General features: G+C 41.0%; 2 protein-coding genes across 3 annotated transcripts; one reads left to right on the top strand and one right to left on the bottom strand.

Moving 5' to 3' along the window:
• Positions 1 to 206: 206 nt before the first annotated feature.
• On the top strand, positions 207 to 12960 carry adam17a (ADAM metallopeptidase domain 17a). 2 transcript variants are annotated; one of them, XM_079370543.1, is made up of 20 exons: positions 207 to 474; positions 753 to 885; positions 1099 to 1232; positions 1455 to 1543; positions 2844 to 3030; positions 4821 to 4951; positions 5219 to 5305; positions 5934 to 6059; positions 6553 to 6697; positions 7346 to 7437; positions 8399 to 8551; positions 9015 to 9214; positions 9333 to 9436; positions 9565 to 9699; positions 10071 to 10201; positions 10324 to 10402; positions 10550 to 10638; positions 10788 to 10847; positions 11439 to 11472; positions 12445 to 12960. In XM_079370543.1, the coding sequence occupies exons 1-20, from the start codon at positions 369 to 371 to the stop codon at positions 12825 to 12827; spliced, it is 2598 nt and encodes an 865-aa protein (XP_079226669.1). In that variant the 5' UTR covers positions 207 to 368; the 3' UTR covers positions 12828 to 12960. The 2 variants fall into 2 exon arrangements, with proteins under 2 accessions (XP_079226669.1, XP_079226670.1); XM_079370544.1 differs by lacking the exon at positions 11439 to 11472 and having other exon boundaries at positions 211 to 474.
• On the bottom strand, positions 12932 to 16564 carry iah1 (isoamyl acetate hydrolyzing esterase 1 (putative)). The gene is made up of 6 exons (XM_079370549.1): positions 16436 to 16564; positions 16275 to 16327; positions 15960 to 16114; positions 15238 to 15399; positions 15028 to 15149; positions 12932 to 14545 (listed from the first exon to the last, which is right to left on the bottom strand). Exons 1-6 carry the CDS (start codon positions 16496 to 16498, stop codon positions 14366 to 14368), a joined length of 735 nt encoding a protein of 244 aa, XP_079226675.1. The 5' UTR covers positions 16499 to 16564; the 3' UTR covers positions 12932 to 14365.
• Positions 16565 to 16732: the final 168 nt, after the last annotated feature.

The following is a 16732-nucleotide window of genomic DNA, read 5'->3' as shown; positions in this document are numbered from 1 at the left end:
ATATGTTGAGTAGTTAGATATGAAACTATTCAACAATGTAATGAATTCTCCATTTACGTTTGCTGTAGGACGTGTATATTTCTGGTTCTGGCTAATATTGTATCGTAATAATATAATATTTGGTGTAATAATTCTACTTAGATTTTAGTGGTGTTTGTTCCCCACTGAAAGTAAACCATGCATGAATGAATATATTTACCTGTCCTGTGTATAACAGGGTTATAATTTTCCCAAATTCTCCACCTGTCGTAAAAGCGGATGTTTTCCTCTCGACGCACTTCCGTGTAGCTCAGTTAGCTTTTCACAGACTGCTAACGTTAACTTGGGACAATGACAGAGCTGGCATAGCTGACAGAGCTGACCTGAAAATGAGGAGCTTAGTGTTATTTGTTTTTTTAGCTCCTTGTTGGGTCGATGGTGCTGTGAAGTGGAAAGAAACTACGGAGCTAAAACATGAAGAAAACCCAGAGTTTGGTAAGTAGCCTTAACTTGGTGAGCTAGCATTAGCGTCTCCTTTCTTTAAATAAGGGCGTGAGGGTAATTTATGTCACTAAAAATAATTTATTTTATGAACTGTGTTGTTTCCCACTGGAACTGACCTTTATTTAGACATGTCGAGGTATTAAGTTAAGGCTCAATAATAGCGCATAATAATAATGGCTTTGCGGTTTGGATGGAAAGGCTCCAGATAAAATGAGTGTCTCTATTTAAACCATACATTATCTTCGTCTCCTCTTCTATGTCTGTTCTAGATGATCTAAACTCCCTCCTGTCAGATTACGAGGTGCTGCCTTTATCAGGCCTGCAGCTGCACTCTGTGAGGAAGAGGGACGTCCACACCCGGTCCCACCTGGAGCGCCTCGTGAGCTTCAGAGCCCTGCAAAGGTTTGATTCCCACCAAGTTCTAATCATGAGGACAGGTTCAGATGTTGTGTTTACAACGACCATTATTTCTAATAAACCACTGAGACGACATCAAATTGAATGAAAAGGTCTCAGATGTGATACTAAAAAAGTAAAATCATTAAGAGAGCTTGTCGTCATTGTAGTTCCTGCAAAGGTAATCGTCATGTTTTGTCATTTCTTTTTCAACTTCAGACAATTCAAGCTCTACCTGAGCACCAACACAGGCCTGTTCACTGACAACTTTAAAGCTGTCTTTGTTGATAAACATGGGAAGGAGGAGAACTACGATGTTCATCTTCAAAACTATTTCACCGGACACGTCGTTGGTGAGTGGTCGACCAACATTATCTTTCTTAAAATGCAATGTTGTGTTATATCTTGTCTGTTGAATGTGCAAAAAGCAAATCTGAACAGGTAGATGCTTAATTTGTCAGTTATTTTAATACAATAAAAAATATATTTACATGCACATATTCTGCGTGGTGCTTTGCAGTGGATTTGATTTAATTTGCATATTTCAATCACTGATGCATGTTATGTGGTCGCAGGAGAGGAGAACTCACGTGTCCAGGCGCACATAGATGGAGATGAGTTTTCTGCTCACATCCTTACTGACGAAGCAGAGTACAACATAGAGGTAAGAACAAAGAAATTCTAGTTTTGACGTAGAATCAAAATACCAAGAAAATGACTCTTCAAAACTCTCCTAAACCTGTGAGTCGTCGGCGTTTGACTTACAGGTAGAGTCAGTAGAAATGTTCATTGCAGCTTGTAAACACAGCGTTCAAATCAACACTACAAGTGATGCATGCTAACCCCTGGAGTTTGGCACCCGTCTGTCTGACAGAAAGCAGACCAACTTTGTGTCCGCAGGCGAAGGCCAACCCTAGTTTCTGCTTCGTTTTGGAACAAGCGTTATCTGTGTGGTGTTTCAGCTCACTGTGATAACATTTTCTCTTCTTAGCTGTTACGTCCCCATACATCATATTCAATGTTTACAATGGAGTCCAATCGCTGAATTGTGTCCTAAACTCATCGGCATCCTGTCATTGGCTGGGGGGAAAAAAACCCACCTGCTCCCCACCTAGAAATGTCCAGCATGTCCCAAAAATGAACAGAAAACACCACATTTCAGGCAGAGGACAAACACAGTCACCACCACACATATGTGGACACCCATACGTGATGATTGAGCTGCATTTATTTTGCTGCTGGCTCTGTCTTTAAGTTTGAAGTCTGGCTCAGTGATGTGTCATCTCTCTCTGATAAAGACTTTGAGTTCACAAGTAAAATCAGGAAGAACAAGTTTGACACTCAGTGCATCAAAACATGAATTGAATCCAGTTTAAGAGATCCGTACTCTTACTGTGGAGAGCGTTTTTTTTTTATACAAACAAAAAGACCTCTCTGGAGATTTCTATTCTGTATTTCACTGATTTGATCCGTTCCTTATTTCATATTGACACAGTGAATTGTGTTGATTGTGATTCACCAGTACAACCTCCACCTGTTTCTGTTTGAAGTGTTTAGGCATTTTGTCACATATATTGTCAGTGACACATTCCCTTATTATTTGGTCCAAATCTGAGCGATTCAACTGTATGGAGGCAACTTTATGTTTTAAAAGGACAAACTGTTCCTGCATTGTCCCTTTTGAAAGCAATGACCTTAAATTAGCCTTTTTACTAGACGGAAGCACAAAATCAGTGGTTGATTCAGTCTAAACCCCTCAAAATGTTTGCTGCAACGGGTTAAAGCAAAGATAATTTCCATCAAAAGTACTCTCTGACAACACTGTATATTACCATCAGAGGATCAAGGAAGGATGAGAAGATTTAAACGTCAGCATTGCAGTATTCGCTCTCTTTAATTCTTTAACATTTCCTTGTTTTGTTCTCTGATGCCAACTCTCTCTCTCTCTCTCTCTCTCTCTCTAGCCCCTATGGAGATTCACAGATTCCCCAGCTGATGGCAGGCTGCTGGTGTATCGCTCTGAAGACATCAAGAATCTAAGCCGTATCGCCTCTCCAAAAGTGTGTGGTTACGTCCACGCCGAAGATAAGGACATGCCACGGACTGCGTGGGGAGACTCGGTTGGGATGAAGGAGGTGGACCGAGAAGAAGGTCAGTCTCCCTCAGGACTCAGGACTCAGGACTCAGGACTCGGGGTCTTGCTAATCTGTGTCCATGTGTAAATGGGTGCAGCATGTAAGCGGTTTGAGAACCGAAATCTGGTGATGCTCGCTGTGCACTTGTTTAAAGATGATAAAGAGTAGGAGGAGAACAAATGTTGAAGGTGGAGAGAAGGAAGGAGTGGGCTGTAGAAGTGAGACAAAGGAGGTGGGTGTTAGAACAGTGGCTTTAATGAAAGCCTTTCTATCTGTAAAAGCTCGCCCATGTTGTACACACACACACACACACACACACACACACACACACACACACACACACACACACACACACACACACATTACTGACGAGTGGGTATTATGTAACAACCCAATCCCTTTTGATTCTCTGTGCTGCTCTGAAATGTAAAGCATATAGCAGTGATAGTGTGCCAGAGGAGCTATCTCAAACACCTCTCACAGGCTGCTGCCCTCATTTGGGAGACGAGTTGAGGTGAAGGTTCTGGATGGAGGAGGCATTCAAATTCACGGAGGCTGTGCCGCCCAACAAGATGACAGCGAGTCGTCACCGGTCTCCCACTGCTTGTTGTGGAAGCCAGGGCAGCACACACCCACACTTCTGAACAGCGCATAGCCGAGTGTATGATGTAATGCTCATATGGGATGGCTTCCTGTTGTCCTTTTTTGTTCTTCCTCAAAATGTCTCTTAATGACTCTTAAAATAGTTTCGGATGTTTGAGGTTTTAAGGCAACGCTACAGATTTCCTCTTCACTGATTCGGTGTGACAGTGAGAGAATACTGATTTTCGTTTCCAGTTTTTAAAGAATGACTGCAAATTGGGACATGTTATGGCATCAAGTGGGCTCTTATGAATTTGACTAGGCATTTTTTTTTAGACCAGCGCATTTCAAATTGGGGTCTGTTTTCTAACTGGGGTATGTACAGTCCTTGGCTGATGATTAACAAAGGGGGTCTAGTAATGACTGGGTTTTATTCACAAGCTGTTTTCCCGTGCTGTTGCCACAATACCAGAAAATACAAGTTCCAGGCCTCCGATATTGTGTAACTTCTTGTTTTAAAGAAGTTAGATTACACTGCCAATGTGTTTGTAAGTTATTTTAGGCGTTTTGATACCGATGGATCATTGCGATAATAGAGATAAAAATGGTTTTCAAACGTATGTTATTCAATATGAAAACTGTGGATAACTTCATTGCGTGTAAGTGACGAGATTAATGCTTTTGTATAATAGACGTCTTTACTCCAGTGTTTCTGCCCTGCCTTACAGTAACATAATGTGAAAGAGGTGACAGATACTGTAGCGGCTATGTTGCGCCCCCATGCACATCGGCTACGGTCCACGTCGCAGAAGCCGTGGGATAAAATCTGACCGAGGCCGTTTCTTGTGTGGCATCTCCCACTCTCTCCTCCCGTCAGCTCTCCTTTCTAATAAAGGCAAAAGTGGCCAAAAAATCAAACTGAATGAAAATAAATAAATAAATAAATTTTGACATATTGCAAGTAGAATCTTTGCTGTTGCATGCATATAATACCTTTTTAAGCAATTGACGCTAGAGAATAATTGTAAATTGGATCTTGTATCAAGTGTTTTGTATAAAATGAATCAAACACTGACTACAGCTTGATGTCATGTACCTGCTCTGGTTTACTGTTGTTTCTTCTTATTGGGTTTTGTCAGCTTATTTGGACTGTTTTTAAATATCTACCTGTGGTTACTTTTGTTTTTTAACTCTACCTCCTCTCTTTTTCTGCCTCTGTCATAGGACACCACCACAGAGAGAAGAGACAGGCTCACGACCACAAGAAGAACACCTGCCCACTGCTGCTGGTTGCAGATTATCGTTTTTTTAAAAACATGGGACGTGGACAAGAGAGCGTCACTCTGAACTACCTGGTGGGTTACGAACACTAAAAGCTAATTAAATAATTCACCAATGGAGGTTGAACTAGCTTTCATATCGTGTTAAAGTGAACCACACAGCTGCATTGTCACCTTGTGATTTCCCTAGTTAGTTTTACACAGTCCAATACACATATCCACAAGGTCAAATCTGTCTGTGGAAGAAGCCGTCTTCATGAGACTTAGATTGTGCTGTGTCAATATCTCTGCACTTTTTGGAAGTTTCTTAAAAAGTGATCTCTTTGTTTCGTCTCCTCTCAGATTGAGCTGATTGATCGGGTGGACGACATTTACAGGAACACAACCTGGGACGATGAATTCAAAGGCTATGGTGTGCAGATCCATCAGGTGTGTGGTGTGCGCAGCAGGCTGGGTGTTCTTGAAAGCTGAACATCTGAAACAGTTTGTGGAGTTGAAGCTTTAGACATCTTTGCTCCTAGAAGCATGATGGGTGCTTTCGAATGAATTTAGCTCCGGAAGTGAAGCTGTGAGCAAGTTTGAGAGCAGCAATTTTTTTTTTTAAAGGAGGAACTGAAAACTTTTGTGTTAGCCTTGTGGGCTAATGTGATTTGTTCCACGGTCTTTTGGAATGAATGGAGACACTGTTTGTCATACTGCGAGTCCTGGGTTTCCTCACCGAAAAGATATGCATTCATTTAGCCGCTCAGATTTTTTTTTTCATTTGACGCGTCAAGAAGAACTTTGAATGTGCTGCCTCTACCCCCTTCAGAGGGACCGTAGAGATTAAACAGAACTGCAGAAGAGTTATTGAACTGATCCAGACGTGCTGTTTACCGACAAAATTGTAGATAAATGTCATGATTAAGTAAGCTAATATTAAAAATATTTAATGTTTGGCTGGTAAAACGTGTCATAATGAGACTCTGAGATACTCAACATTATTAAGTGCCCTTAATAAATTTTATTATTTTGATGAAATGTCCATAAATGATGACTGTTTTTTTCTTTTTTTCAGATCATCATCAACAAGGAGCCTACAAAGCCTCCTGCTGGCCATGTTGGCACCAACTGGGTGCACTACAACATGGAGAACAGCCCCGGGAAGGGAAGGGAGGTCTGGGATGTGAAGAGACTTTTGGAGGTAGGACACAGGCACAGACAGAAAGAGTCAACAAAACAAATAAACATATTTATAGGTCCAGAAAGTTGACTATGAGCAACAGTCTCTGTGTGAGGACTGGAGCAGGACTGAGAAGTGTTACACAGTGCCAAAACTTTGAGACAAGAGACGATCCATAAAACACAAATGTAACTTTCAACCAACTTATGTAACATGTTTTATACACGGATATATAAGAACAAGTGTTCGTGAAATTCCCTCAAATCCAGATTCAGTTACTCATTTATTAATATAAGTTTAAATTAATATTTTACTTTGAAGTGGAAAAGGATTATCTCATTGTCCTTAAAGAGGATCAGTGTGCTTTGTATTTGTTGCTTAGAAAATTTGAAATTGCAGTGGCTAAGTCATCCTCATGGTGTCACAGTTTAGAGGTCTATATGGTTTCGATCTACAGTGTTGGAGTCCTTGTAAATCACTGCGTAAACCTTTAAACTCTGCCCGTGTCTCTCAGCAATTCAGCTCGGACATCGCTGACAACGCCTCCACTGTGTGTCTGGCCCACCTGTTCACTTACCAGGATTTCGATGAGGGCACGCTGGGGCTGGCTTACGTGGCCCCCTCCAAAGCTCAGGCCCTGGGTGGTCTCTGCCCGAGACGTAAGGACACGCCCACTTTAGCAGTAAAATGAATTATTTGGTTGAGTGAAAATATTGTTGGAGTGTGAGGCTCCGATGCAAATGCACAACCTTGAGGAGCAACCTCACAGATAAAACAATCATGCTCACGATACAGAATTTTGTAATAATGGAGCATAAAACACCACAAGCTGGTTCTAATTATTGTGGTTCCAGAGGGAACAACTTTTTGTTTTGATATCAAACGAATTTCCATGGAAAGTAAATGTAAAGTGAGACAGATTGCTGAGACGTATTCTGCTTTACCGTTACTCCACATGAAGAAAAAAAAAAAAGAGCAGACGAGCCTGGGTGATTGAATACTTCTGTGGCTAACTCTCTTTTTCAGCGATAATTAGTGGTGAAATAAAATTCTGGGCTGAACATCGGTACTGACCAAGGTCTCAAACCACAATGTGACTGTCTTGGGGTGAAATGGGTTCAAATCAGCTCAAAATTCTTGCAGTCTGAGCCCGACTGAAAGCTGTTTCTAGATCTGTTTCAGCACCTGGACGGACTAACCAATACAATATATATAAAAAAAACAATGCAGAAGTGGAGAGAAGGTGCAGTGGAGCTTTTAAAGCAAAACAGACACTAACTCCTTTCATGAACTGTGTTGTTTTGAAGCATACTACCCATCTCACTCCTCCAAGAAGCCCAGTTACCTCAACACAGGCCTGACCAGCACCAAGAACTACGGCAAAACCATCCTGACAAAGGTCTGCTTCACTATCTATCTATCACTATCTATCTTTTCAACTTTCATTTTTGACTCCATTTACCTCTCTGCTGTCGCCAGGAAGTTATGAAACATTTCATGCTGCCAAGTCTGGGCTCTAAGTAGGGCAGACACACCTTGTTGTGTGGGTGTGAGGATGAATAATGACTTTGTATTTTGACACCTAATGTGTCAGTTTGTTTCTTGCTCCTCTGCAGTTTACACTGATGTTACAAAATGAATGTAAAACTGTGTGACAGTGAAGGAGGAAAGCAGCTATAGGCGGTTATCAGACCAGAGGAACTTGGTCATCTTCGTGCGAGAGGACTCGGCCCCCTTTTTCTTAGCTTGACAATGCATGAACCAGCAACAATTCTAGTTCTCATAGTGCTGTTAAGAGTAACTTTAGAGCTCGTACTTCAGAGAATGGGCCTCTCCTAAAAAAAAAAAAATAGAGAAAATAAACAACCTTGAGTTATGTTTCATACAGAGATTGGTTGGTCCAGATAAAGGGGAATGTAGGTTGTTCACACACACACACAAACGTATGTATGGAGCTATGGCAGCTGCAACATTAACATCTGTGTAAGAGCTTTAAAAGTTAGCCTTGAAAAGTGGAACAAGATACTAAGAAATTGACCAACACCAACAGAGTCCACTTCTCCTTTCTAACTCCTGACCTCGTGACACACAACACACCCAGACCTCCAACAACTGCATCCTCCATTCTTTTTTTTTTTGTGCATTGTTGTTTTTTCACATTATTATACAGACCAACAGTTGGCCTCTTTTACTTCAGTATTTCTGTTAGTGCTGTTATTTATTCATTTTACGAGTATTGTAAGTCCACTCTCTTATATGTAAAAAACATACTGTCATGTTTTATGATAAAACAAAATTTGTGTGCTTTTATTTGTATTTTGATTAGTAGATAATACCATCAGTTCTATGAACCCATACAGGAGGCCGATTTGGTGACCACTCATGAGCTGGGCCACAACTTCGGAGCCGAGCACGACCCCGACAACATCGCGCACTGCGCTCCTAGTGACGACCATGGGGGGAAGTTTGTCATGTACCCCATTGCTGTGAGCGGAGACCATGTCAACAACAAGGTAAGATACCAAATATGAATCTATAGTAAATGCTAGGTATAAAGAACCTGAAGTGAATGATACTGAGTGGAGATAAAGCAGCTCATTTAGAATCAACAGTCACACTTAAATTCACAGAGTGTTGGATAAATGTGAGTCACAGTCGTTCCTGTGAAATGTGATGACAGACAGTTAATGTACTGTGTCTTCCCCCGGCCCTGGCTTTGGCAGCTCATATGAATGTATGCATGAAACTGCATGTTCACCTGTTAATTCATGCCAAGTCTTTCCCCAATATGCACTCATTGCAGGTAGAAATCCCGTCATTTTATTGCCTTTCCTTACATTTTATTCATGTAGCAGTTTGTATAAATGATTTGCTGTTTTCGTTGCCCTTGTTACATGACTTTATACTGAGTGTGATGCATGCCCTTAAAAGTTAATAACCAACTTTTGTCTTCTTCTCCTTCCGTTTTTTTTAAAGCGTTTCTCCAACTGCAGCAAGATCTCTGTCGGAAAGACGTTGCGCTTTAAGGCTCCCTTGTGCTTCAAGGAGAGGAACAGCAAAGTATGTGGAAACTCCAGAGTGGAGGAGGGGGAGGAGTGTGACCCCGGGCTGCTTAACATCAGTGACGACCCCTGTTGTGCATCTGACTGCAAATTCAAACACAATGCACAGTGCAGGTACAACGTGACATACCAACAAAGTGGAGCATTGCATTTCATTGAGCTTTAGATGGGGAGAATCTTTGTGCCTTGAGATTGAGTCGCATTGTTTTCACTCCATTTTATCCCTCCACAGTGACAGAAACAGCCCTTGCTGTGATAAATGCAAGTTCAAGCAGGCAGGAATCAAGTGCCAGGAACCAATCAGCGCTGCCTGTAAAGGCCTATCATCCTGTACAGGTGAGCACCTCCTGCTGGTGAATAAGGAGAACTGCAGCAATTGCTGCTGTGGTGATGGCACATTTTTTATACTGATTAAAAAAAAAAAGAAAAAAAAGACAACTTTCTTCCTTCGTTAAACATTTCAGGAAACAGCAGTGAGTGTCCACCTCCTGAAAACGCTGAAGACGACACGGTGTGTGTTGACAACGGCCGGTGCCATAATGGAGAATGTAACCCTTTCTGTGAGGCCATGCAGAACCTTCAGTCCTGTGCCTGCAACGGTAAGAGATGTCAGGGGGGGAAAAAAAGAAACACTTCAAACAGATTTAGTAACTAAATTTGATTCTGAGCTGTTCATGAAAAAATGTTGTTTTTTTATTGGTGCTGTCACACATGCACCAAATTCCTCACATTTTTCCTGCTGAAGCCTTGATTAAAAAATGTTCATGCGAAGTCCAACGTATCAACATAGCAGGGAAAATTCACCGTGAGCAGGCAATAATGATAATGAGGTTTGTCATGCTCATAACATAAGCATTCAAACAGTAACTTCAATACATCGTTAAAATGTCTGAATAACTATTATACGGTCTTTCTGACCTGACGTATACAATGTGGTAAGATCTCGGTGTGTTCTCTCTCCTGTTTGCAGAGACGGAGGACTCGTGCAAAGTTTGCTGCAGGGGAAAAGATGGAACCTGTTCTCCCTTCGTCCAGTCCAACGGAAGTTTCCTTTTCCTCCGCAAAGGGAAACCCTGCACTGTGGGCTTCTGTGATGAAGGAGTTAGTCACTGAATCTTTACATATGTTTGATTTATGTACAGGACTCCAGTCATGTTGAATCATATTCATTATGTGTTTCCTTGGCTGCCTGGATATCATTGTGTTTTCTCTCATTAAAACAGGGAAAGTGCATGAAGCAGGTGCAGGACGTGATCGAGAGGTTGTGGGATTTTATCGACAAGCTGGACATAAATACGTTCGGTAAGCTCAACAATTTATCAGCTCCTGAGATTATGTAAAAAAATAATAATAATAAATTAAAAAAAAAAGGTTCCCAATGCAGTCCTAACTTTGTCTTTTCTGTTTGTTCTCCTTTACTGTCTCTCCCCTACGCCACTCTGTTATCAGGGAAGTTCCTGGCCGATAACATTGTGGGCTCCGTGGTGGTGTTTTCCCTCGTCTTCTGGATTCCTCTCAGTATCCTGGTTCACTGTGTGGTAAGAAATTTAACTGGACAATAATTAATCATTTCTTTTACTGTCCTTTTTGTCACTGCTTTGTGAACTGCATATTTTTTTTAGATATGTCTTTTTGTTAAACAGCTACAGTAAAGACTTAAACCTGCTCTTTTCTTCTTCTTCTGCAGGACAAGCGACTTGACCAGCAGTACGAGGAGAACACAAAGTCCTTCTATTTCCCTCAAAGTGTATGTTTGTCTTTTTCCCAGCTGCCCATTTATTGTATGACTTTGCACAAGCCTTGTTGCCATACTAACCAAACTAATACTGATCCACTTCCTTTCCTTTAAACCCACTGACATATTTAATAACAAGGGGGAGAGGAGAAGGTAGCACGGAGGTCGGTTGTACAGGACATCTTTTTTTTTTTTTTAGTCACGTTGTAACCTGTGGTTTCCCAAACTGCAGAATACGTGTCGATTCAACAAATGTCCTGTCAAGTTGAGAATAAGTTAAGAGTAAATGACCAACAAAATAAATAAATGTGACAGCGTTTGAAGCATTAAAGAGATTTAGGTATTCAAAAGATTTTGATTAAAATTTCTATGTCCCCCCCTATTACAGCACATATATGATCTTAAATCCTACAGTGTTGAAAATGAAGAAGTGAGAGCAGGACACAGATGAATCTAGTCTGATAAATCTCCTAACCTGGAGTAGTATGAGCCAGTGGTCTGGTTATTGGTCAGTAAGGGCCTCACTGTTGATGCTGGCCTCCAAATGACCTGTCCATCCCTCTTTGCCTTGGCCCCTCTCCGTTTTCATTGGAACTGCAGCAGATGGTGGAATTTTGTAGTAGAGCTCCTGCCATAGGTGAGTGCGTGCGCCATGCTTCGGTGTTGCGATGCATTGCCATCGAGTCCATGATGATGCATGGTCAGTGGCCCACGTTTGGGATACTCCTGCAGCCGCTTCCTTCTTGATGGTAATCACTGATGCTGGTTATTTATATCTAACCATCAAACACAGCTCTCTTGTGTGAGAGGAAGACACAAAATAGTGTTTATTACCAAATGTTCCTCTGCACAGGTGTCGTCCATGCAGAGTCGTATCTGATCAGAAATTACCTCAAGAAAGCAAGATTGCAGTCTCGGAGTATACAAACAGAGAGAGGACCGAACAGGTTGCACCTTGTTGTCTTTTGTGAAATCTGAGGCAGTGTGTGTGGACATTTTTAAGTTTGCATCTGCTGCTGTTCAGAGTCCTAACATGAAGAGGGTTTTGTCCTTCAGGTGATCGTGTTTATACACCTTTGTGTCTTCTTGTAGTGGCTGTATGCACTGTGTTGAGTCCTGTTGAAGCTTTGAATGGGAACACGAAGAGACTGAGGACCCATTCCTCTATACCTTTTTTTTTTTCTCACAGCAGACATTCTGACCTGTATGAGGTCATTAATGATGGCTTAATTTCATTTAGGTAAGAATTGAAGTCCTACAAGTGAGCCAGCATGCACAGTATCCGGGCCCTTGAGCTCTAAATGGACTGCAGCCATTTTTAATACTTCTGTTTTAAAAAAATGTCCACTGTGAGAAATGTTTGTTCTACTCATTCCTAGATTTTAAGGGAGGGTTGTAATGTAAAGCAGATTGTAAATCACTATCTTATTTTCTCTAAAGGCAAAAAAACCCAAAACGATGTTGCTAAAGTTTGATTGTTTAACTTTTCATAGAAATTTCTAATTGAGCAAAATTTAAAAAAAAAAAAAAAAAAAAAGGGGGAATGGATCCCACTTCAGTCAGGCTCCATATGCTTTGGTCTTACGTTGGTTTGTTTTTCGCTCCTTAGAGTCAAGAAATGCTGAGCAACCCCGAGTCAACAACCATGCGCATCGTCAAGTCTCCCTCCTCCTCCGCCGGCCGGACCGCGCCCTTCTCCCTGCACCAGCAGCAGCTGAGCCAGGCCGCCGCACCTCTCGTGGCCAGCAGCAGCTGTACCCCGGCCCCCGGTCAGAACTACGTCCCCACCCCGGACAGCGCAGGGGGGCTGCGGATGGCCACCATCCAGGAGGACAACAGCAGCGACTCTCCCCTGGGAGAGGAGGGCCTGTCGGAAGATTTCACAACCGCAGGAGCCTCCTCGTTGGCTACGAAATCCTCCTACGAGGATCTGACAGAACAGAACCTGTCGGCAAGGGACCGGCGGCGACTAAAGAGGCAGGAGTGCATTGACACTAAAGAGACAGAGTGCTGAGAGCAAACAACCAGCACTGACATGTGTTTGAGGGAACATGCTAATTCACACTTCAACATAGACCTTGTTTTTCTTTCTCTAATTCTGCACAGCAAGTGTTGAAAGGTAAAATCATTTAAATTCAATTCAAATTTGGTATTTAACAAAACTAAAGACCTGATATCAGGATCATTAGATGTGAATATTATTCAGTCAGCTGAATATTCAAACCATGATGCAAATAAATCATGCAAGTCCCTGACTGCAATCATATTAGAATGAATTATCGTTTGTTCGCCCCTGGTGAAAGGGATGCAGTGCCTTTTTTTTGTTACTCTATGGGGCCAGATGGGAGAATGGGAACAATGGAGAGTAATATACCATAGACTTGTTGCCAAAATAAACAGAGAATAAAATGGCTAACTGCTCTGTGAATATGCAAATTAGTTTCCAACAACAAAAAAACATTTCCTTAAAAGGACGCGTTCAAAAGTACCTCGTTAACAACCTCGCCTTTCCCTGCTAAAATTCCTGCTTGTGCACTGCGTACCGTCTTTATAGAAATGCGATGTCACTGGTCTGCCGCACGAACCATTAAATGATCATTTTCATGTCGTAGCTGTGATTTATTTTTCATGAAAGGAAACATTTCAGTTCAAGTTATTAAACACTGACCTTAAATTGAAGTGAATCTTTGTGTCATAACTGAACGTTAAGTATTTTCACATCACTGGAAAGTTCAATGAATGCCTCTATATGTTGTCAGTAATGTGTCATTGATGTCGTTGAACTCTTAAAAAAAAACCAATATTTTAAAAAACAGTATATTTTGATGCCTTTGTTCTTGAGATGCAGCCTGTTGATACTGAGTGAGAATGAAGTGGTGGTCTGTGTCAGTATTACGCGTTATTTATCATCTATTCTCTGTGTGTGTGGTTGCTCCCTGCAAGAAACGCTGTGCCTTTTCTTGTGTGCTTCACTGTGGGGACTTACTGTATTTCTGCACTAAAGATGGAAACATTCACAATACATGACAACACAACTTTTGACAATCCTGAATTTCATTTCGGAGGGAACTGCCCGAGTTAGTTTTCTGTCAATGCAAGTCAAGCTTCTTATCTTATTTTATGCTTCACATGCTGTTGATGCTTTCTTTGTCACGTTAAAACTGTACCTTTTATATTTTACTTTAGGTCAACATTAAGAAAGTGGGCTATGTAGCTAACAATGATTCTACTGGATAGATGTGAAGTGTTAAACAAGCAGCTGTCCTGTGTCATGATGTGAATGTTATTTATGTTTCTATGCTTTTTCAAAAGTGTCTATCTTGTATCACAGACCCATTTTCAAATAAAGAAATCTTTATTGTGCTTCAAACATGAATCAGTGTTTTTATATTTTGCTTTTTTTTCAGGTTTTATAGAAGGAATGAAGCCCATCAGGATTTAAGTTCAACACGAGTGCTAGAGAGTGTTTTGTTCACTATAGAAGATGCAGCCCTGTAATATCTTAAAAAACCTTCTCCACAGCTTCCACTTCATCGTTGGTCACAGAGGAGGCTGCTCTCGGGGCTCTTAGCGTCGACGTCTCCCCAGTATGGCAGAATGAAAGGCAGGTCGTTAACACGAGACTCCAGCAGCTCCCACAGGTGTTGAGTCACAAACTGATTTCCCTTCTCTGAGAGATGGAGACCGTCCGACAGGTAGACAGTGTAGTCCTGTCAAGCAGAGAATAAAACGGGAAGTATGAGGCTATGACAGGTTTCATTAGAGAGAATTGGTGAAATCTTTAGAGAAGAGAACTTAGAGTGAACTTAACCGAGACAGAAACGGTTAAACTAAAGGTCTAAACTTTTAGTTTGTTGTGTTAACATTTTAAGAACTAACACTTAAGAACACGATACCATCAACAAACAGCTCATTCACTCTTACTATTTTAAATACATTTTTTTGTAAATCATATCAAAAAATATGTTTTGCACATTTAGTTTGTCAGCTGACTCAAAGTTTGTTATTGGATGAAATACAGATCTAAAGGTGTTCTTTCTGTACTGTCTAAACATTTGTAAAAACGTGTCAAAATAAAGGAGGAGGTGATTTTTCTTTAGAGAATACTATAATAACTATTCTCGTTTTCCCCCTTTAGATGTTAGGGGAGTTTATGTTACACTTGCAGGTAAAGTTGTCAAGTAACACCCACCTGTCCATCTTTCTGCATGAGTGTCCAGAGGTCCAGGACATCTGCACCAAGCTGACCGGCAGCCTGGACGCACGCCTGAGCATACTGCCCTGCTATAGAGTTGTTCCGATTTAGAGGACTTCCTGGAAAACGGGCATCAGGACACGGTCTTTGTAATCACGCAAGCGTCAACGTGTGCTTTGTGACACTAAACTTGTGCATTAGTGCTACCTTTCAAAATGCACTCCTTCTCCCAGGCTGATTCGTGAAGAGGTGGAGGGGTGATGAAGATAACTCTGTCGGCGGACACTCCTGCTGAAGCCAGCAGCCCAGAGATCTCCTTTAGGTTCTCGGAGTACTCCTGCAAGGGGACATGCTGTTGGGGGTTTTTATCTGCATGACAGGAAGAGACAAAAAAAAAAAAGGAGACAGATTTAGATGAAATGCTTCATTAAAAGAGACAATATTAAATGCCAAGATGTGTTTTCAATTAGACAGTTTAGAAGCAAAAGCCTCAGAGAGCACAATATGACACCTATCGGTCCAATATCAACCAAATCTCAAATCTCTGATATAAGCGCTCCGATAAGCAGAGCATTTAACAGACTTTAAAAGTATCATTTGTTTTTATTGGATTTATTTTGATTATTAGGGTCATTAGGGTATTGCTCTCTGTTTGAGTAACATCACTTGATCAAGCCATTTCACACTACAAAATAAGTAATGAAAGTATGTATGATTCGTGCTGATATCATATCGGCCAATACTCAAGGCTGCAATATTGGTGTTATATCAGAAGTGAAAAAGTTGTGTCAGGACATCCCTACTTCTAAACAACAAAAAGCAGAGATATATTTGAATGTAACCAGATGAACTTCACAATAAAAATATACACCATTTTATTTTAACATTTTAATGATTGCAGGTCCAATTAAATACACGTGTTTTGGTACCTTCCAGTGCACTGTCGTTTGCTCCAAAGAAGACAGTGACAGCAGCGATGTTGTTGACTCCAGGTGAGTTCAGACTGTTGAGGAGACGAGGAAGGATGATCTTTGCCCATCTGGAGTTGTAGCCTGAAAATCCTCGATTCACAACATCACACTTTCTGATGGGAAAAGATGTCAGATACAGGTGTTATTCAAGAGCATATGCTGGATCGCTTTCATTACCTGCGCTCGAAAACTCATATGGAGCATTTGTTGTCTTAACTCCTGTTATTAAAGTCAAAGTTGCTTAACTGAGAAGCAAATGAGCAATCTACCCACCTTACTAGTTTGTTTGCAATTTCTGCCCCCCAGCCATTTGCTTGAAATGAATTCTGAAATGAGCAAAATCAGCGTTAATTTACTAAATGTTTGTTAAACGATCAATAATTAACAGACAAAATGAGTAAGAATTAGATGTGAATTCTGTGTTTTGCCTCAACCTGTGTGATGGAGTCCCCAAATAAAATCACTTGAGGCCAGACTACAGTTTTAAGTTTCGACATCGGGAATCTGTAAAGGAGAACCACACAACAGAGAAATGTAGTCAGGAAGACTGAAAGCAATGATCTTTACTTCCGGTTAGGGGTTGGTTGTGTTGAAACATTCTTCAAAATAAAAGGCTTACCTTCGTTATTTTTTCTGGAATAGTTACAGTCTATGTCTTTTTCTAAGTGATTTTTAATTGCTTGACAGAATAATAATAATAAAAAAACACCATGTCTATGGGCTTCTCCCTC

Source organism: Symphodus melops, assembly GCF_947650265.1.
Source record: "Symphodus melops genome assembly, chromosome: 19".
Lineage (NCBI taxonomy): Eukaryota > Metazoa > Chordata > Actinopteri > Labriformes > Labridae > Symphodus > Symphodus melops.
This window is presented reverse-complemented; position numbering and strand designations above follow the sequence as displayed.

Bases quoted from the DNA above. Each gene is read 5' to 3' on its own strand.
- adam17a (XM_079370543.1), top strand. From the start codon at position 369: ATGAGGAGCTTAGTGTTATTTGTTTTTTTAGCTCCTTGTTGGGTCGAT. The intron at 886-1,098 runs GTTTGATTCCCA...TTTCAACTTCAG, and splicing joins AGCTTCAGAGCCCTGCAAAG to ACAATTCAAGCTCTACCTGA. The intron at 9,437-9,564 runs GTGAGCACCTCC...TAAACATTTCAG, and splicing joins AGGCCTATCATCCTGTACAG to GAAACAGCAGTGAGTGTCCA.
- iah1 (XM_079370549.1), bottom strand. From the start codon at position 16,498: ATGTCGAAACTTAAAACTGTAGTCTGGCCTCAAGTGATTTTATTTGGG. The intron at 16,115-16,274 runs GTGGGTAGATTG...TTTTCCCATCAG, and splicing joins ATTGCAAACAAACTAGTAAG to AAAGTGTGATGTTGTGAATC. The intron at 14,546-15,027 runs GTGGGTGTTACT...TCTGCTTGACAG, and splicing joins TCATGCAGAAAGATGGACAG to GACTACACTGTCTACCTGTC.